Genomic DNA, 21938 nt, shown 5'->3' with positions numbered 1-21938 from the left:
TCGAGCAGTGAGGACAGGAGGGTCATGTCAAAGGGATCCAGGAGCAAAAGCTTGAGGGGCCCCATAGCCCCGGGACAACGTGAGCAGAGTAAATGACGCTGATGGATCCGAACTTACTGAATAAAACGAGAAATCGCGAGTCCATGCTGATATAAACATGTAAATGAAGAAATGCAAAGTGGGGCAAGGAATGAGATATTTACAAAGCTACAAAGCACCTCCCCTCAAAACACTTACTACAAAAGGAGAAGAGCAACCCCACAGTGAGAAGCCTGGTAGACACCGCCTGAATCGAGCGATCAGAGCGAACGTCACCCGCCACGGGGTGCACTGAAAGTGTGTGCCCCCGACAGGACACACTGAGAGCAGGGCCTTGTCTGTGACGTTCCCGCCAAGGTGCATCATCTACCCCAACCAAGAGGAAACAAAGGACAGACCCAGACAGAGGGATGTCCTACAAAACACGGGTCTGTAACCTTCAGAAGTATTAGCTCAGGAAAGTCAAGGAGAGATTGAGGCCGTTCCAGATTGAAGGAGATTAAGGAGACAGGACAACTAAATACACTGTGGGAGTCTGAACTGGACCTTTTCTTGCCATAAAGGATATCACTGGAACAACTGGCGAAGCCTGGATGGGAACACGGACTGGCAGGTACTAAGGTCTCAATGTCAGTATCCTGACTTCTTCACACAGGAGAACATCCTCATTTGTGGAAACATCCACCAAAGTATTTAGGAATGATGGACGGGTCCCTGGGTCCGCAACTTACTCTCAAATGGCTCAGGAAAAAAATGAGTTCTTTGTATTATAATTATTCTATACGTTTGAGATTGTTTCAAAATAAAAAGAATTTGCTAAAACAAAACATAAATCTTACCCTTCACCCTCCAATTCTTCTGAGGCAATGGGAAGGACCTAAGACCAAAAAAAAAAAAAGATTGCTTTTCAAGAATATGCTAAAATACTTTAGACCTTAAATGAATTATTCCCAAAATGAAAATAATTTTGAATGTGACCAATCTCATACAAAATCCTCTAGCCTTATTTTTCAATGCCCAGATTCTTGGGGATGTCTTAAACTCCTCTAACTCAGGGGTTGGCAAACTACAGCCCACGAGACAAGCCTGGCCCTGTGCCTGCTTATTATTGGCACACGGCCACACCCATTCATGGTGCAGCGTTTATGGCGCTTCTGACCCCACAATGGCACAGGTGAGTGGTCACAACAGAGACCGTCTGACCCCCAAAAGCCTACAATGTTTATTATTTGACCCTTTACAGCACAAGACTGCTGACCCCTGCTCACCCCAAAGCTTCTCATTAGAAACTGAAGACATTGGCAGTGACTTTCCTGAAGAATTCTGAAAACTCATGTCTGTAGGAATCTGTGTACAAAGCCCATGACAGACGTCTTTGGGGTATTTCTCTGAGCTCAGCTTGGCGGGCACGCTCCACTCCACCCAGGTCCTACCTCCACTGAGTTTCTGCTCCAAGCAAAGCTGACTGCGTGTTTGTTAAATTTCACATTAGTCGCCAAAACACAGCCAGACATGTGCCAGTGATGATCCCCTAACTTAAACCATAGAGAGAGCCCTCAGATGTGCTTTATCCCATTACGGATCCCACCGCAGGCATTCCTCTGGCTTTTCCCTCCTGTTCAGACCCATGTAAGTTAAATTCACAGGACCACAGACTCAAACTCCAAATTCTGTTACTACTCCAGTATCCTTTAAATGAGCTAAGATACAAATAGATAAATTCACACAGAATTAACTTGCTGGGTCTTGTACTGTGGTTCCACCAACAATGCTTACTCACACTTGACTGCATGGACATCATGTTGCCCAAACTGAACACTCCAAAGAGCTGACACCTAACACTGGCCAGACCTCATGAAGTTTTGGCTTCTGTTTGCCATGAATAATGCCAAAGACTTTCTTTCTGTGGAGTTTCACTTCCTTGCAGCCACCCTGGGATCCTGGTTACCTACATGAGCGCCCCGCTGTAGGTTGGCGAAGTGCACGTCAGGAATGAAGAGGACAGGCTGGGTGTCGAGATCAATGAAGGGCTTGAAAACCGTGATATCCATTCGTTTGTGAGAGGGAAGCAGCGGTACTTTGACATCAGAAACTTAAAAAAAAAAAAATGAGGACACCACAGTCAACAGCTTACATACGCAGACTGGATGCAGGCCACAGAGCATCTTCCTCACTGTTTAAGAAACTTAAATTGTAGAGGAATATCAAATACAGGTCATGCTGCCTGAACTGAGAAAAATCACAGCTTATGTGAAGGAATAGGTTGTTTGTATTTGCACTAAAATCAATTGCACATCTTATCAAAATCAGGAGAGAAAAAACCATCTTTAAGCAGACACAGACACACACACAACCAGAAGATCCAGAACAGAGGCAAAGCATGTTTAGTTTCTGCCTGAAAGGCTAAAACTTATGACTGTATAAACACAATTTGGAAGTAATTTCACGCTAGCTCTCCTCATTGGATAATTTGTTCTGACAGCAACGTACTCCTGAATTCAGAACACGAACCTGAACTTCAGACCTTCATCTTCAGAACCGAACCTCAGGGAGGCTGAGAGTCAGCATGACTATCTAACTCTTATTAGCTGAATTACAGACTCCATCATCCCCCACCCTGCGGTGCTTAGTGACGAGCTTTCCTAGCCAGTTAGCTGCTCTCTGAAGTGACGTCGTGAGGCTGCAGCGTGATGCCAGCGAGACAGCCCTGACTGTTGCACTCAGGCCACGTCTGCTGGGCGCCAGCCATGAAGAGAACAGGTGCGGCCGCCCGCATACTGTGGATGAAGCGCTGCCCGCAAAGAGCAGCTTGCTTTTTTTTTCCCCTTTTAGTTGAGAGCTACAGGATTTTGTGAACGTGAATGCTGGTCACATTAAAAAAGAAAAAGCGAAAAAGCTTTCCCAGTGCCATGTCCAAACAGAAGCCCTACAGATTCTGCAAATGTCAGAATACTCAACATAAGAACACCACACTCACTTGGAATGAAGACAACCTGAATTCCAAAGGGTGTTATTCTTAAAAAGCTAGACAAGTTCCAATTTCATCATGAGCTATTCGGGCGGACTGTGTGCTATTTTTCAGGACTGGAGCCAGCAACCTGAACCTGAACTGACAGCCAAAATCGTCTGAACTCTGGAGAAACTCAGGAATCCTTCCTGCAGTTCCCCAGAAAATGACTTAGTTCAGCCCTCATCTGTCCTTGTACTTGGTTAAAGGAAGCAAAGCTACCACCTCACAGCAGTAAAAAATATCCACTACTCTATCTTCTGCTTGAAACCTTCAAGTCACTGTTCTGAATGGAAAAGGTCTAAAATGCTTGGTGAAAACACTTCTACTTACAGGCATTCAACTGGGAGCTGGGGTCAGTACACTTGCCTTTTCTTTTGCTTTGTTTTCGTTCTTCATCCCTGATTTTCCGTTCAGCTCCCTAGGTCAAGAGAAGACAAGACATGGTTCTGTTTATCTGATCCTCCTGAAAATATTTAACTCTTATCCTGACCTATGGGGGGAAAATATCTCCTCTTTGGAAATGAGCTGCATCGCTTATTATACTCATGAAGCTTATCACAGTAGTTTCCTCTAAAAAGCCCATTCTTAAAACTATTTTTAACTATATGAAATCACAGGAAAACACTTATTTAAAAAACAAATAAATAGAGCAAAATTCCCCTCAACAATTGACGTGGCCAGGTTAAATGGAAAGTTAAGAAAATCCATTAATGTACCACACACTGGCTTCAAAGACACAAGTGACTTTTCTTGTTGTCTATTAATAAGAAAATGAAAGAAAAAACACAAGTTAACCCTGCTTTGAGTGTACTTTCCTGTATGGGCAATGTGGTCACTGAAAACTGTGATTTTGTCCAAGGACTTGGCATCTACTAAGTGACAGATAGGACCAACTGTGACTCACAAAAGCAAACGTTTAACTAGAAATCTGCAGTCACCTAAAAGAGAAAAAGTATGCTCCCAGGCCTACAAAGAGGACATATGTACACAGTGTGCTCCAACCACACAGAGAACGGCACTGCCACACAGCTGAACCCACAAGCCTGTTAGTAACAAGCACGACCTGAAAGTAAGGAAGCAAGTGCAATAAAAACAAAACTATTCGTTAGTCATTTTGCTTGACCTACTGGCATTTTTTCTGGATGACGTAGATTTCTTTACAAAGTTATTCAGGTATGAACTTACTTGACTTAAGGTGACTTACCTTTCTGTAAATAAATTCCCTAATAGCAAAGAGAGGCAGTAAAAATCATCCCACTGATTTTGGCACGATTGTACAACAAAACCACATTTTAAAATACGGAATACAAAACCCCCTTCTGCCTTTTAGAGGGTGTTGCTCCACTAATGCACCAGTAAACATACAACCTGCTTATCAACACTGCTACGTGATACTGACGCAAACATCCCCTCCCTGACAGAGGAGAACAGGCAGAGATCGCCAGTCTCCTCGAGTTACCGACTGGAGTTGGTCGGTATCTCTCAGGTCCTTCTAACAGTCTAACAATAACTTCATGTAGATGGTAAGTTATATTCCCTAAAAGGAAGTTTTACAAAATAGGACACTTTCCTCCTTATTTGTCAGCTACATCTACAAAGAATGAGAAGGGGCTTCTGCTTCCACTCAAGATTTACCCTCTGCTCAGAAACAACTGACAGAATGACCAAGTGCATGAAACAAGGATTCTGAAGGCCCCAGCCACCAGGCAATGAAGAAGAGCAATTCCCTAGAAACAGGAAACAAGCAAGGCGAGACCCCCAGGTGCTGAGCACCCTCCAGAGTTTCCAGGCTGCGGCCCAGGGAGGGATGTCCGGAGGTCTCCACGAGCCAGATTCCTCGGAATGAGAAGGCAGAGGCGAAGCAGAGAGATCAAGGCGGCAGGCAAAGTGGCAAAGAGGAAAGTTGGGAGAGAAAGAACCCTGGATGTCTTCAGAGGGGCCCACACACTCAGCAGAGCGCTGAGAGCGCACGGTGTGAGGAAGCTACCCGCAGTCGGGGAGCAGAAAACATCTGGAGAAAAGACTAGAGGCCAGGGCCAGAAGCAGCGCCTGCTCCCAGCGACCAGACTGGAGAAACGGATAATTCACGGGGAACTGGGTAAAACAGTCAGGAAGAGCTCGCCTCAGCCGTGGGGAAGAACGGCCTGACACTGAGCACTGCTCCAGACCCGCCCAGCAGACAGGGAACGGGAGACCTGGGGAGACCAGCCTGTTTCCAAGGAACTTCACTAGATCTCAGGACACGGCGCAAGAAGATTCACAGGATGACAGAAACATCCAGCCCCCAACAAGGTAAAACTCACACGTCTGGTGTCCAGTGAGATGCCAGGCATGCAGGGAGGCAGGAGACCAAGAGTGAGGAGGATGATCAAACCACTGAAACAATCCAGAACTGACACGGAAACTAGACATGAACACGGTTACCGGAGCCTCAGTCCACGTGTTCAAAAGCCAGTGGACGGCTTCCTGGTGGCGCAGTGGTTAAGAATCCGCCTGCCGGTGCAGGGGACACAGGTGCGAGCCCTGGCCCGGGAAGATCCCACATGCCGCAGAGCAACTAAGCCCGTGCGCCACAACTACTGAGCCTGTGCTCCAGAGCCCGCGAGCCACAACTACTGAGCCCGCGTGCTGCAACTACTGAAGCCCGTGCGCCTAGAGTCCGTGCTCCACAACAAGAGAAGCCACCGCAATGAGAAGCCTGCGCACTGCCAACAAAGAGTAGCCCCCGCTCGCCGCAACTAGAGAAAGCCCGTGCACAACAACAAAGACCCAACGCAGCCAAAAATAAATAAATAAATAAATAAATAAATAAATAAAAGAAACAGCAGATGTCAGAAAAAATTTTAAATGGATAAAACTTTAATTTCTCCCTAGATTTTTTAAAAAAGAACATGGGCATCGCAATAGTTTGTCTTTTGGCTAAAAAGAAGAATGTGGCATGAAGGAAAGAGATGTGACTTAGGGTCAGAAATCCCTGCTCTACAGCAGATGTAACCTGTCATTTGTAAAATGCAGCACATGTTAAAGCACTGCGGTGGGTAGACTAACGCCCCTCAAAGCTGTCCACGTCTGAACCCTAGAACCTGTGACTCTGTCAGCTTACACAGCAGAGGAGAAGGAGGCTGCTCCCCAGCTGACTTTAAGACAGGAAGAGTATCCTGGGGCACCTGCGTGAGCCCAATCTAATCAGAAGGGTCCACAGCAGCAGGAGGGCCAGAGGAGCACGTGTGAGGATGGCTCTGAAGACGGAAGGGGCCATGAGCCAAGGAATGCGGGCGGCCTCTGGAAAGCAGAAAAGCAAGGAAACAGGTTCTCCCCTAGAGATTCCAGAAGGGAATCAGTCTTCCAACACCTTGATTTTAGCCCAGTAAGGCTTGGGTCAGACTCCTGACCTACAGAACTGTAAGATGATGGATGTGTGTAGTTTTGAGCCACTAAGTTTGCGGTAATTTGTTCGCAGCAGCAGAGAACTAATACACCTAGCACATTATCAGGCACGTGGCCGGTACTCGGTAAACATCGCTGAGCCTGGGTGTTTGAGGGAGTCCTCTGGGCCTGGAGGGCCTCAGGCTCATCCACGTAGGGCCGCATGCTTGCTCTGTGCACCCAGAACACAGGCCAGGACACCAGACCCCTGATGGCAAATACACTGCCAGTTTCCTAGTACCTTCTAAAAATCTTAATAACAGAGAGGCTTTAACAGGATGAAAAGAGGAGACTGGCAAAAAAAATACAGTCCGATATTTCTGAGTGGGAAAAGTCAGAGTCTTCTTCAATCTTAGTTCAGCGGACGGCTCCGCCCCATTCTTGAGGATACCACTGTCTCCAGACCCCAAACCAGCGTGGGCCTACAGCTTCTCTCTGGACTTAATCCAGCTGAGCCCCTCACTCTGCACCTGGCAAAAGTGCACATCTCTTCTCCAGAAAAAAAGGAGTCATACCAGAGAAAAGAAACGACACTGACATCATTTGGGCTTGTGCTCTCTCTTCCTGCCTACCTGCTGCTGTCAAGAAGAATCTGAATCTCATTTTCTCCTGCCTTAGTGAGCTGGCTGACAACTTGCCAAACAGCCTGGAGGGAGGTGAGCCAGTGATAACACATGCGCAGAGTCCTCAGACCCAGAGCTCAGGAAGAGCTCCAACACCGCAGCCGCGGCCTGCAGGTCCCCGTAAGCTGAGGCGCCACCAAGGATTGGGTGCAGCTGGCATGAGTCCCTGTGTGCCACCCTATCAGACACACCCGACAAAATGTGCTCATCGACGCTTCCAGTTTTTCAGTCAAAAGGAGATTATTTTTCTCCCCTATATAATGTGATTTTGCATGGCTAAAACATGAATTGCTTATTTAAAATAAGCTATTTTATATTATCAGCAATACATTCTTATTGAACTTAAACAGCTCCTGGTCTTTTCCTGTGAGGAAGGGTGCCCCTTGCACGCTGTATTCTAAGTGTCCCTGCTGAGTCGGCAGCCTTACCTTGTCACAGAAGACTTTTATCTGGCAGTACGCCCGATGCACAGGCTTGTTGCTGCGGTTGTTATAGCTATAGGTGTCGATCTGAATGTTCAGAGGCAACCCCTTCACACCTTTCTGAGAAGAGAAATCTGTGCTTAAGCAGTTCACGGAGATGAAAACCTGCAAAGCGAAGAAAAGGTTCTGTAAGCACCAGGCACTGACGGTCAACCTTCGCACAGCTTGTAAAAATAGTAATGTCACTGAACCTATCCAAATATGTTCTAAATGAGAGCTCAGCTTCTTGTTTAAAAGATTTTTTAAAGAGGTAACAAAGGGTTTATGTTAAAACCACCTTTGGTCATAAGAATGCAGACCTTAAAGGGAAAAAACAGACAGCAGCTTTGAGCCCCTGTCAATTCTCCCCCCAGAACACTTATTTAGTATCCTACGGTGGGGCTGAGGCTGGTTGTCTTTCTTGATGTCATTTTTGAATGTTCCAAATGGTATACATTCTCTTTGCAGCTGTTTTAGAGCTTGCAACTAACTCTTTGGGGATCCGCCTGTCTTTATGTCTACACCACCTCCTAGGATGACCTGTAACATCTATGTCCCAATATTCTGGAATTTAGGAAACTGTTCCTTAGAGAGACCCAGGTGAACCTTGTACAGAACACCAACACGCTCCATTTCCCCCACCCCGCCCCGCCCCGCCCCGTATTTGTGATTCTGGATTTTAACCTCTCCACACTTGGTCACAGGTTTTTGAGCTCCCCGTCAATGCTTTAGTTTTAGAATTTATTTCTGATGCATGAGCACCACATAGTGGGTGTTATTGGAATTACAGTTTTTAAAACCGCTTGGCACATTTCAAAGACCCTAGACCCTTACTCTGGATTCCTGCCAGACTGTGCGTGCGGTGACAACCCTGCAGCCCTAACAACCAAAAACAGATCCGCCACGGTCGTGGTCGTGCGGGGTGCCGCTGGCTGAAGCAAGACCCAGAGAGGGAGGGAGAAGTTTCAGTCAGCAGAGGGGGGAAAACCTGTAAGAAGGTAAGATAAGAGAGAACGGAGTGGGAACAGAGGGTAAGGAGAAAAAAATTATAGCCACAGGACAAAGAACGCTCTCCAGAAGGTACACAAAATGCTGAACCAGGGTTTCTATTCTTGCTCTAGTCTATATACTGTTTTTAAGTAGGAAGAGACCAAAACGTCCTAAAAAGATTGAGAACTTGTCCAAATAAACAGACAGAGAAGTCGTCTCTCACTCGTCCCCCCACTCAGCCTCGTCCGCTCTCTCGTGCGGAGGACACGCTGGCAGCGTGGCCCCGCCTCCCCTCTGTCCTGCCCCTCTTCCTGCTCCTGTCGCCTCCTGCCGCAGTCCAGTCCCCTCCACAGCTCCTCTCTGCTGCTCTCCATCTAAAGGTCCAACTCAAGGCCCTGCTCCCAGACTGTCTGCATTCAGCCCACACCGTGACACGGAGCCGACAGCAGCGAGCTGTCGTGCTGGGCATGCACCTTACACACGCGACCTTGTGTCGTCAGCACAGCCTGGAGGGCCTGTTACCCTCTGTTTACAGGTGAGGCCTGGAGAGACTTTTTAAACTGTCCCCAGGGTAGAAAGCAAAGGGCTGGGATTCATATCCAAGACTTTCCCTCTTCACTCCTGGCTGCCCCTGTTTCCCAAACCAACTTTTATCCTATAGACAAATCACTTGGCTTTTCTTTACTACCTGGAATGGTTTGCCATTTTTATATGTGTATGTTTTATGTCCCTGACTAGATCGTAAATACTCAGCAGGCTGGGTCCATTTCTCCACTTGACACGGTTCCTGATCTAGGACTGCCTTATCTTACCTATGATTTTTTCTTTTCATTTAAGTAATTTTCAGCAAATAAGCAAATTGCTCTAATTTTTTAAATACATAAATCTAGATATGTAGGAAAAAGTGGCACACATGAATTTCAAATCCACTATAGAAACTTAGTGCTTTGACTTTATATCTTTTCCTACACGTTTTTTTAAAAACCGTTTCATATATAATCCAGAAATCAAAGTTAAAAAGATAGTCTATGGAATAGATGAAAGAAGGACAAACAGAAAGGCAGACAGAAAGACAACAGTTCATGCAAACAACTGAGCACATAAAGTAACCAAACTACCACATTTTTCATTTTACAACTAAATGGAAAATCTGAAATTTTCTCCATCATTCCAGGTCACCCGGCTCGATTCCTAACTCAAAAACAGCTGCCTGGGAAAGTTACACTTTACCCTCAACAATTCCAGGAAGTCTTTGACCCAAAGTGATGTTCCCTTTACAAGATGATTTCACGGTAATCCAACCTAAAACCTAACCTGCCCTTGCTTCCCAGTGTCAAGTTTCTATTCAAAGCAGAAATAAGCAGGAGCCAGATCCCAGGATCAGTATAAACGTGGAGCCTTCAGAGAGACATTACTCTCACTGTTATTCATGATCACTTAACAAATGCTTTCTTATGGACATGCTTCTCCTATTTTTATATCAACTCTTTCTAAAACCTGGCAGTGTTCTAAATGTGTCAGAGAAAGTGTACGGCGTCCCTAACTCAGCATTAAAAAAGTGCCACCTTCTCTAGATAAACACACAAACATACCAGTAAACAGTGAACAGGTTGTGCGGTATCTAGGCCCGGGACACGAGGTACAGGAACAGTGGGCTGAAGCCCTGCAGGAGAAAAATGGGGGCGGCACAAGAACAAGCCGGACAGTCACAGGGACAGCTGGCCCTGAGGGGGACACGCATGCTGTGTTTAAGCCTCAACCAAAGGCTGGCAAGGGTGCAAGATGCCTTATATATGTTCTAGCAAGAGGTAATGTGGTCAACAGGAAAGGCTTTGGTCTGAAAATCAAAACGCCTAAGTTTTGGTCCCAGCTCTGTCACTAACTGTGCTGTGACGTGGGCAAGGGTCCCCCACTGTCAAACACAGGGTTGGATTAGACGACGATCTCTAGATGACTTTTAACTGCAGTCCCAGCATATTTACACTGAAAGATGATGAATCCTATATCCCTACTCTGTATTTCTAGTGACAATAATTTTGTGTAATACGTTGATCAATCAAGTTTTTACAAATCATGTTCTTTTAAGAGTACCACGTGAAGTTGCCACTTAAAGTTATCATACTAGCTACTTGTATGAAATTAAGAATCTTACAAAGCAGTGGTTCTCGAAATGCGGCCGGAGCATAAGCCTGCCTGGGAGCTCGAGTGCTTCACACCCTGACTCACCTGGAATCCCCGGGCTGTCAGCCTGTACCAGAGACAGTGACGGTGAGGCCACGTCTACAGTTCCTGCTCCCACGCCTGGGGTGGGTTTCAGGCTCGAGAACTGTCTTAGGTCCTACCTGGGTAATTCTCGTGATCAGCCAGGATAAAAACCACTGCTGTCAAGTAATTAATCTTCTATATACTTACACACTTTGAGCGATAAAAGATCTCCTTTGGCTCCAAAACTCTGAGGTTATTAAAACGAGTCCCAATATATGGTTTCCTTTCTTGAAAGAGTTCCGATGTGCTTACATGTATTTATATGTATCCCATCAGGTTGTTTTTAATTAAAAAAAATTTTTTTACAGAGGTACAGCCCTATCAAATAAGAATAATATTCATTTAATCAAAGGAAAGATAAAGATGAAAGCATATGCTCAACTTTGCTATTCAATAAGGTCGTGTAAATCCTCCAGAACTCCTACTTTAGAAGACAGAGACCAGAAAAAAACCTATTAAAAACCTGTCAGACTTTACTTCTTATGTTTATCCGTCACGTGACGTTTGATTTTCATAGGGGTTGACGTGTACGGATGAACTGTGTGTTCGGGTGTGAGACTGGCCGGTGGCGTCGTGCCGACGGAGGACAGATACAACGTTTGAGCAGCCCTTCCTGTTCCTGGGGCCTGGTACACAGCACACGCTCAGCACACAGGCTTTTAGCAAGAGGAGGAAGATGCCGAGGGAGTAGTGAACAAACACGACCAAGAAGAAGTACAATGCAGACACCTAAAGCCGCTTTCACGTATTTATCTAAACCAGCAGTGGGTTACCTTTTTCTGCAAAAGGGCCTGATAGAGTTTTCGCCTTTGTGGGCCACATGCGACCACCCAACTCTGCAGTAACGGTGCGAAAGCCGCCACAGACGATACGTGAACAGATGCTGGTGGCGGTATCTTGAAAAATCTTTGTTCACATAAACAGGCCCCTGGCTGGCCAGGGCCTGAGAGCTGCAGTTTGCTGACCCCCCGAGCTACACCATTCTCTAAGCTGCTGGGACAGTAATTGATCCTTACGACATCACAATGTGGTAAAAACAGCGAGGAAGCACTACCTCCCTTTTTGTAATTCAGTATTTCCACTTTCCCCGCAGATGACCTCCTGAGAAGACACCCGCTATTGACTTCCCATTAGTGTGACCTTCACCCACACACCCACACTCTTGATCAATGCAGCCCACGCTCGTGGACGGGACTACACTAAGTTCTGCGGGAGAAGCTCGGTCAGTGTCTGTGAATCTTTATTTAGGAAGCTGACAATCTTTAATCAGCAGCACCCAAAACAGGGAGAGAGCAAGTGTAGGAACACGAGGCAGAGCTGTGCTCTGGGTCCTGGGGCAGCAACATGGTGGATGTGTTCTGTTCCTCACCACATTAACACCTGGGGTGGGTTCTACCTTGGGTGACTTGGTCTTGACTTGGCCTTGGACAATAGGCCAAGTCACCCAAGTCTGGATAAAACAAATGTTCAGACCATACTCATTGTGCAGAGAAATATTTTCTATAATGAGATTACAGAAAAACTCCAATATCACCTACAGAAGGTGGGAAAGAGGTGAAAAGGAAGATGGATTATTACACATCCAACTCCTCCTCTATAAAATACACGTGTGTGTGCATGCACACACACTTAAAACGCCTTATTTCTGAAGTCTGAGAGTAGGCTGAATGATACACAACCTTCCTTCTCTAGAATGACGTAAATAAAGATCTTTAAGAACTCAAGTAATGACCTTTTTCTCTGTTTTCATACCTCCTTGCCACTGATTTGGAGGAAAGGTTTGATTTTATTCAAATAATTGGAACATAAATCTCAAAAGATGAGCAACTAATGTTCCCATCTAAACTCACTAGAGAGAAAAAAAAAACTAACCACAAAAAACCCTGCTAAACAGGTGGAAAGATGCTCAGCAAGATTCCTCTTTAAATGTCCAGCCCATTTTTCTAAGACAGTTCCTCATTCTTGGCCAAGAATTCATGCACTTAGAACTGCTCAAAAAATTTAATTTTGTTTTCATGCACTTAGAATTTTTCAAAAGATTTAATCTTGTTTTCAAACCTCAGCTTGAAAATGAGAAAAAACCAACAGTATAAAGATTTACATTATCAAAGGAGTAACTTGTATAGATTTTTTCATTCCAAATGTTTATAAGCACAGAACCAACAAGAAATCAGATCTTGAACTAATTTATGATGATTTTTCCAGGAAGCATTATGGCAGCCGCACAATACTGTTCACCAGCCAGCTGCTGTGTCCACTGTTACTCCTCAAATGGAAAGAAAAGGAGAAGAAAGACACAGGGAACTAATCTGCTCAAAACACAGGTCACAATCAGCAGTTCATTTCCCAGTCAGTAGAATGAAAGCAACTGAGAACAAATTTTATAAACCCCCAACTCGCCTGTTCTTTGGGGGCTTTATCATCAATACCACAAACCAAGGCACAATTCCAGAAAACTTATGGACTCTCTAGTCCAAAGGGAGTAGTCAGATGTATGAGCTTTGACAAGTGAGTTTCATTTGTGGGGAGACAGTCTAGAAATAATTTTTCACCCACCTAATTCACAGAAAGAAAGCATTAACAAAGCACTTGGAATTCATCAGGAAGAAGTTACAAAAATTATAAGCAGGTGAGTCAGAAGCTACATGATGAAACTGACTAATTTAAATACATTAGGGTAATTTTCATAAACAAAAAGGCTGTTCCTTTTCAAAAAGTTACCACAACAGTAATACTCATTCTATATTATTATTCCTGTACAAGAACCTGACAGCCAAATAATATAGTTTTAATTTTTTTTCCCACTGAGAGATTTAGGTGGAATTTTAGACGTTATTATAACATTGCTTCTAAAATGGTGAAAATCATTTCCTTTGACTTCCATAATATGGTTTTCTCAATGAGTGGAATAAAAAATTTCAAAATGTGAACCTTTAGATTCACTAAGAACATTATATGAACCACTCTTACGACAGTTTGGATAAAGTTTTCTTTTTAATTAAGTTCTTTTAGGGGATAAAGTTTTCATTTTAAGGGCTCTGATTTTTACACTACAATAGAGTAACAAAGCGTAATGCTCATAAGAGTGAGAGGTCACAGGAGTTCAGCCACATAATGTCACCTCAGTGACCGGGACAACTAAGTCATTAACAACCTGCAGTGCTTCTCCAGAGTCTGAAGGAAGGGACCCAAATTCTTAAGGCCCTCCAAAACCCAGCTCCAAACTCCCATTCTAGTTTCACACCTCCTTTACAGGAATTTTTACACACACTTTGGGGATCTTTGTTTTCTCTGCCCCTCAATTTAAAATAACTTTTATTCCATTCTCTACTGACATCTCTCTTATAAATAAAGACCTAGTAACAACTGATAGAACTTCTCTGAGATGCGTTCCCTAACTATCCCAAAAGAATTACAACCCCGTTTTACTATCTATCACATTGTAATAAGTAGCCCTGCCCCCAGCACCCTGTGGCCCTACTGTGAGCTTCTATTTCAGGCCAAGGGCCTGGTAGCCACACCCCCGTCACCTCTACTGAACACTCGGTCACTCTGTCACACTGTGATTATAAGTGCTCTAAGCCCCTTGATGGCAGGAATTATGTGTGACCCATTTTAAAAATTTCTTCCCATGTTTAGTATATTTTTTGTATTCTCCTAATGCCTATTAACTACTAAATGGTACTGAATTAAAAGCTGGTAATGAGAGATAGAAAGACCATAGGTATATAAAAATCCAGCTATTAACTCCAAATCTTAATTTAACAAGCTTCAAATCCTCACAAAACTTTAAATACACACAACAGTGCTCCCCCCCCCAAAAAAAACAAATGAAAAGACTCGAAAAAAAAAAAAAGAGCTAATATAAATTTACATAAATTAACCCTTCTTTCTTCCGGCCTCTAGGAGAGGGCCGTTTAAACAATAAAATGGCTACAAATCAGGAAACGAAATGAAAAAAGAGAGACTGTTTCCCTGACATTAGGCAATCACCAAACACCAGTATCACCACAGAATCTTAATCATTTATTCTTACTCAACAATTTTCAATCGCTCACCACTGCCTATGTAAGAGACTAAATTCCTTAGCAGTCAAATGCCGTATGTGATGCAATCCGCCTTTCCAGCCATATCTTCCACCACCTATAGCAGTACTTCTCAAATGTGAATAATACACGTATCCTTTTTAAAAGAGAAAAAAAAAGTTCCTCAACCCCTAAAAACATATCCAATCCTAGTCTCAGAGATACGACTCTACTCAAACAGCTACATAATGTTTGATCACACAGCACCCTAAGAATTCACCTGGCCTTTATCTAGCTCAAACCTAACACCTAAGCACAAACACTAGCACTGAAGCCTCCTGGCAGCAATTGGCACCAGAATATACTTGTGATTTTAAAAGTCTAATCACTGAATTGAAAACGCAAAGAAATTCCAACCCCTATATACTTGGCCCACAGACCCCAAGGGTTTGAGACAACTCATTTACAGGGAGACGTCCAAGGTCCTCACTAGGGCACCACAGGGCCTTCAGGATCTGGTCCCTACCTCCCCTCTGCCCACCTGCCTTGGATGTCCAGCCCCGATTTGAGCTCTGCACTCACACACATCAAGTTTATAGGCTCATTCTGGGCTCTGAATGCTCAGCTAGTTCTTACTATCCTTTAGGACTCACTCAACTGTCACCCTTGAGGAACTTTCTCTGCTCTTCCTATTCCAAGGTAAGTTCTATTCCTTTGTGTTTACTTTTATTACTGTACGTACTAGAGTGGCAATCTTCTTCACTAAATTTTGAATTTCCTGAGAACTGGGCCACGTCCCACTCACCTTTACATTCCCAAGGCATCCTTGCAGTGCCTGGCCAATAAGAAATACATGTTCGCTGAACGAATGACCCCAAATTCCTAAACTCCAGCCAAATAAAACTACATGCTGCTATGATCTTTGAGTTACATTTACTGTACTCTTGCAGTGTACTGACTCTTTGGCCCTCAAAACAACCTATGAAATTGGTTCTACTCTGACCCCATTTCACAGATGAAGTTTAGAGGTTCGGTAACTTGCTGCCCAAGTTCACAGGTTATTTATGATCACATCCTTCCTCCAAGCAGATTTGAACACCTAGGTCATCTTGGTAGAACCTAGGATACCAAGCAGCTCTTTATACATACTGGACATTAAATAAATATTTGTTGAATGAATAATTAAATTGACTCTATATACCCCCTCAATTTGGAAAAGATAATGGAATTTAGAGGCTCACTGATATATATATAGAGACAGACAGGTAAGTTCTAGGGCAGAGATAAATTCACATGGGGAGCCATGAGGTAATTTTCTACTGCATCTATTCACTTTTATACTTTAAAACATTATCTACACTGACCATCTTTCCATTACAGAAACTACAGGTACCTAACAGTCTGTATTTGATAACTAAGCATGTTATCCCTTCATTGTAGCTTTGTGTCATATTGACAGGTGTGGTAACGTCTACAACTTTCTTGCAAGATTTGAGTGTTGCAGCAGACAAATCCCAATGTTGTTTCCTGCACTGCAATGTCTGGGCCTCAATATGTCACAGCACCTCTGGAGACTAAGTAAGCTGTTCCAGGTGCCTCGTTTCCACTTAAATTCACAACAGCTACTCTGTGGGGGAAAAATAAGGAAGAAAAAAGGTCCCATCAAACAGCCTTTGCAAAAATATTCTGCGGCTACAATCTCTCAAAGCATGGTGCCCAGTGCCATCTCTTCCATAAAGCCTTTGACTCCCTTAGCTGCCAAGTACCCCTTTGCCCTGGAAATCTAAAGAGCATTTTAAAACCTCACTTATGACCTGTATCATCACACAGAGAGTGTCACCTCTTTTGAGGACAGGCTTTCTGCTTGCATCGCCTTTTACTCCCTCACAGTGCCTGCAGAGAGAAGCACAATGAATAATTTGCTGAATGAATGAACGTACAGCTGAGAAAGTCAACTCTCTGCAGCATGACTTCTAGCCAGTCCTTCCGCACAGTAGCAATTGATTAACTACCCTGCATAGAATTTCCTGGAAGGATGTTAGAAATGAGTTAAGTTGATCAATAATGACTGAGCAAAATTTTCAAGGGAGAACGGTGTTTTGCTCTTTTAAGTCAGATTATATACAACAGACTTTTGGAAAAGTGTCAGCCTACAGAGCTGAGAGCATGCCTGATTACCCTGTGTCAAAATTACATGCGGGCACCGTGTATTATGGTGCACATTCTGAGAGTTCAAGTGAGTTCTAACTGCTTGGTAAATATACGCAAGAAAAGAGAAAAGATCTAATAGAAGAAAGAAAAGAAAAAAGAAAAATGGGCTGATTTAACTATGGAAGACACTTCACAAAGCTGATAACTGAAAAATGTTTTATGTCCCAAGAATGCACTTATCCTTGTTGTGTTCCCTGGAAACATTTACCTTTAACACGAGCATCACATGGTTCAGAATCTGGCTACTCAACACCTTTTAATTCAAGAGAGACAGTGTCCAACTATGGCTGAGGTTCAGGCTCTGAAGATACAGACGGTAAAAGACACACGGTACACAGATGACAAAGACAAAGCCAGGACCCACGCCTCCTGCTCCAAATCCGTGCTCTTGAAACCACAATGACACAATGAAGCACAGGAAGCTTGAAGAAGAACCTAACGGAAAAACTGTGCAGTGAAGTAGGGGAACAAATGACCCCCAGATGGCTGTGAGCAGAAGGTCCCTTTTTGCTCAGGAGGCATGAGGTCAAGGTCCTATACCCCAGATCACGTGGGGAGTGTACGCCAAGTCCCTCTGTGACTTCCTAAAGCACAAGGGACTTAGAGATGGCTCGGCCCCGTCAGACAGTGACAGCTGTCACGGGCACCGTCCCCGCTGCCTCTGGGAGTCTTTATCACTCTAACCCATTCTAGTATTAAAATTCAACTTAGTCAAATAAAGAGATCACATTCCTAACCTCATTCCTGGAATGTAACTGATCTACTAAGTTGAAAGCAGAAGCCCTAGAACAAGTTTTAATTTAACTCTCTTCCGTATCAGTCAAAAAGATCACTCTAAAATATTTCTCAGTAGCTTTTCTTAGAAATCTCCTGATAAATGAAATTACAATATGAGGTCAATAACTTAGTTTACTCTCACCAAATCCAACAGTACTAATTAGAATACAGTCACCATTTTCCCAATATGCGTATATGAAGTTATGCCGCCTGAAACCAATGGAGTGGGAAACAGTTTAAAGGAAGAAATCAAGGTCCAATTCTAAAGCCTAATCAGACAGGAACACTTATTGAACATTATACAGCAGGCACAATCTTAATCAACATTCCCTCCCCGCCAACCAAAAAAACCCCAAACCAAACAAAGCCTGATTATCTTAGTTCTGTACAAGCCTTGTCGCTCCCCTACTTTCTCCCGATGTGCAGGTCTAATTAATTAATTAAGCCCCAGAAGGTATCAGAGACTGAGTCATAAACTCAGAAGCAGGATCCAGTTCCACTACTGATTCACCGGCTAATCCTAGGAAAGTCACACTTCCCCACTATTCTCATGACATGAGGTGAGTAAAAAATGCCACTACAGAATAACATCAGCACGAACGAAAAGCCTTCAAACGTGCAACTAGTATGTGTGTTCTTTCTCAGACCATCAAACAACCATCAAGAGACAAGAACTGGAAGGCTGGGGCAGCGAGGAAAGGGGTGTGGGAAGAGCAAAGCACTAACCTGCAATCTTCTCACACGGACACGGCATGGGGCGTCTCCCCAAAGACAAAACAAGGATCCAGTCATCACCCTTACTGTTGCCACAGTGTTGCCTTCCCACGCCGCCCACACCGGCAGCTTTAGTTCCTGCACAGATTGCAGAGAGCCGGGAAAAAGTCCCAAAGAGAGAAAAAGAGAGAGGGAGAAACATTCTGGAGGCACCTGCGGCCCATCTTCCCTCTGTCATATCCCACAAGCAGGGCCTGGTGAACTTAAGGATACTTGCCAGATACAGTGATCGGGCACCTGTTGTCCCAAATAAGTAGAACGTTTGTTTGAAATACGAAGATCTGGATGCAGGTGTGACACAAGGCAAACACAGGCCACATTCCAGCATCTCTAAGGCACAGAGCAGGGCAGGGGAGCAGATAGGTCATAAGGGAAGACTTGGCAGGCAAGCTGACTTCCAATCAAAATCTCTAATTAGATACTGTGAACTTTAAAAAGCTTAAGAAAAAGTCCCTGAGTAATGAATGTAGAGTTCACTTATATTTACTACCAGATTTGGAGTCTCGGATGAAGAAGATCTGCCATATAAAAAAACCCTGAACTCCCAGACCCTGCATTGCCCTGAAATCTCTATTCCAGGTAAATTCAGCTATGACTAAAAATGTCTGGGCAGAGTCAAAGCTCTCTGGTTTAGCTTACAAGTAGCAAAACTGGTTGAAATGACAGATTTAGAAAACCACTCGAGATGGAATTTCCAGGAAGGACCCAGGAGCAGGAGGGTTAATGTGACAAAGTGTCAAAAAGAAAAAGCTCTAGAGAGGAGCTCATTGTTTCGTGACATGGCAGGGTGGAGGATGGGGAAAACCTGACCCCTCCCCCCCCAAAAAAAAGACTGAAAAACAAGCTCAAGTGACAGCACTTTTCTAGTGGCTGACCAGACACGGTGCCTCAAATCCGTTTCACAAGACGCAAGTTCCACTACTAAACCGAGGCTTTCTTCAGCTGCCACGTGTCCCCCTTGTCCAACCAGAAACATCATGACTCGGCCCTCACCCGCAGGTGTGTGCAGCGATAAATGCGTGCTTTTGTTACCTGCAGGTTCTGAAGGTCCACCGGATTCAGGACGGACCTCTTGCCCAGACACTAGGGTAACACGTGAAACGCTTTGCAGCCAAAGCCCAACAACCCTCGCTTTAAAAGAGAAACCTCCCTCATAATCAGACCCAGAACAGGTTCTTCAAAGTCAGCTTTCCAATTGCCAAGTAAAGAGTTTATTCTGTATCAGCTAATGAAAAGCATTCTCCACACATTTCCAATCAAGAAAAATCTCTTGTCACTTCCAATACTGATCAAACCACAACTCTAAAGACTATTCATTCCCCATAAAGGAATGTGACTATCTTTCTGGCACCAAAAATTTTATTTTTTACTTTAATAAATATGTATTTTCCAACTGCATGGGAGGACATCCCTGGAATAGAAAGAACGTCAGCTAAGAAGCCTCCTCGGCTGCCTTGAGTTTCTCTAGGGTCTAAGGACAGGACACACGGAGAGTCTAGCCTGCATCTGTCTGGACTCTGAAAGTGTCTTACCTTTGTTTGTTTGTTTATTTATTTATTTTGGCTGCTCTGGGCCTTGCGGCATGCGGACCTTTTAGTTGCGGCATGCAGACTTTTTAGTTGCGGCATGCGAACTTCTTAGTTGCAGCATGCGGACTCTTAGTTGTGGCACGCATGCGGGATCTAGTTCCCTGCCGAGGGATCAAACCCGGGCCCCCTGCATTGGGAGCTCAGAGTCTTACCTACTGGGCCACCAGGGAAGTCCCTTACCTTTGTTTTAAAAGTAACAATGCTTCCTGGCTTCCTTTTCTAGTTAGGCCAGGGAGGATACACTTTTGTTTTAAATCTCCTGCCTATATTTAATTGCAATTGCAAGTAAGACGTTTGACTCACCTCTCCCTCCTCCCTCCCATTCACACTGGAAATGTAAAGTTGAGAAACAAACCAAACCTGTCCCTGCTTAATGCAACCAAACTGGCAACACCTTATTTTACTGGAGCACTTGATGGATGCTTCCACCAGAATGGAATCCCTATAAATGCGAGCAATACGCTCAGTCCAAACAAATTAAAAATTACTCTCACGATGAATTCCAAGTATTATGCTTAGACAAAACAACAAACTGTTATTAAACTCATAAACCTGCATCCCACAGCACACACAAAAACTCTTAAGTTCAAGTTACCAGCATGGTTCCACCCCTCTGACAGAATGAACTCCGGGAGCCTCAATAATCCCTCGGCTGGAACCCCATACACTTTTGCTAAGACAGGAGACAAAAGGGAAAGATACCAGGGCTCCAGCCGGACCCAGGCCCCCGTGCTCAAGCTTCTCGGTGCTCCAGGCAGGCTCTGCATTCTACTTTAATCCTCTTTCTTTTGTAACACGAGCCTCTCCATGACAGAAAACATTTGGTTCCAAAGGACAATCCTGCAGAATGCCTTGGAGTTCCTCCTTAGAGTTGACAGATTCATAATTAAAAGTAAAAGCACAAAGTGCTCTCTCACTGAGGGTTTTCCCTCTCTGGGGAAGGGGATGCTCTGTTTTTGTCCTATCCCTTCTCTGCAGGCCAAGGCACCACCCTGAAGGTGAAACATGTGAGGGAAGTGAACCATGAAGAGATGAACAGCTTGTTGAAATGGGCTCTGTCCTGCCAGAGATACGATCCTGCCACAAGGACAAGGTGCAGTTCCCTCTGCCCGCGAGAACGCTCATCACACCTGACCCGGAGTGCCTCCTTCTGTGGGTCTGATGAAGACATCGGGAAGCACCGGCTTCCAGCACGGCATGGTGGGACAACTCCCGAGTCTTCAGGTTGTTTTAAGCCACGGGTGCAAAAGCCAGTATAAAGAAACTCAGACTCCACACCTATCCCTTGTCTGACACTGCTCACTCCAGGTGGAGCTTTAGTGCGTGTCTGACGGCAAGCTCTTTTCTGCTACTATTTAAAAAACGAAATGTATGAATGGTAGCTGCACCCCAATCCACCTTCTAGTAAGGATTAGAAGTCACCTCTGGGAAAAACGTGTTAGATATTTTGTATCCCTGGGGTTTCATTACACCTTTAAAAGGTCTGCTTCGTACTCATGGAGATCATAGCCACACACAGATGATCAAAGCAATCTTGAGCTCTGCTTTCACCTGCACCTGTTTTCCCATTTCCCATATAGTCTAGTTAAGTATAACCATGTCCTATACCATCAAGGGATATCCCTTCCTGTGAGTGCTCCCCTGGACGCCAGGGCTCCCTCAGAGCTGGCTGGCTCAATGTTCACTTGATTCCATACAGAGGTTCTTTGGTTTATAATTTCCTCTCCTTTGCAGGTAAACATCACTCA

At 44.4% G+C, this 21938-nt stretch overlaps 1 protein-coding gene across 1 annotated transcript in view; it reads right to left on the bottom strand.

Moving 5' to 3' along the window:
- Positions 1 to 21938, bottom strand: part of GRHL1 (grainyhead like transcription factor 1) — a 45301-nt gene that overhangs the window by 6860 nt on the left and 16503 nt on the right. The window contains exons 9-12 of the mRNA XM_061210580.1: positions 7527 to 7685; positions 3416 to 3467; positions 1992 to 2131; positions 879 to 916 (exon numbers count right to left, since the gene is read on the bottom strand). Of these exons, the coding sequence (XP_061066563.1) occupies positions 879 to 916; positions 1992 to 2131; positions 3416 to 3467; positions 7527 to 7685 (389 nt within the window). The remainder of the gene's footprint in view (positions 1 to 878; positions 917 to 1991; positions 2132 to 3415; positions 3468 to 7526; positions 7686 to 21938) is intronic.

Source organism: Eubalaena glacialis, chromosome 14 (genome assembly GCF_028564815.1).
Source record: "Eubalaena glacialis isolate mEubGla1 chromosome 14, mEubGla1.1.hap2.+ XY, whole genome shotgun sequence".
Classification (NCBI taxonomy): Eukaryota; Metazoa; Chordata; class Mammalia; order Artiodactyla; family Balaenidae; genus Eubalaena; species Eubalaena glacialis.
Note: the sequence above shows the minus strand (reverse complement) of the source record. Positions and strands in the feature narration are given on the sequence as shown.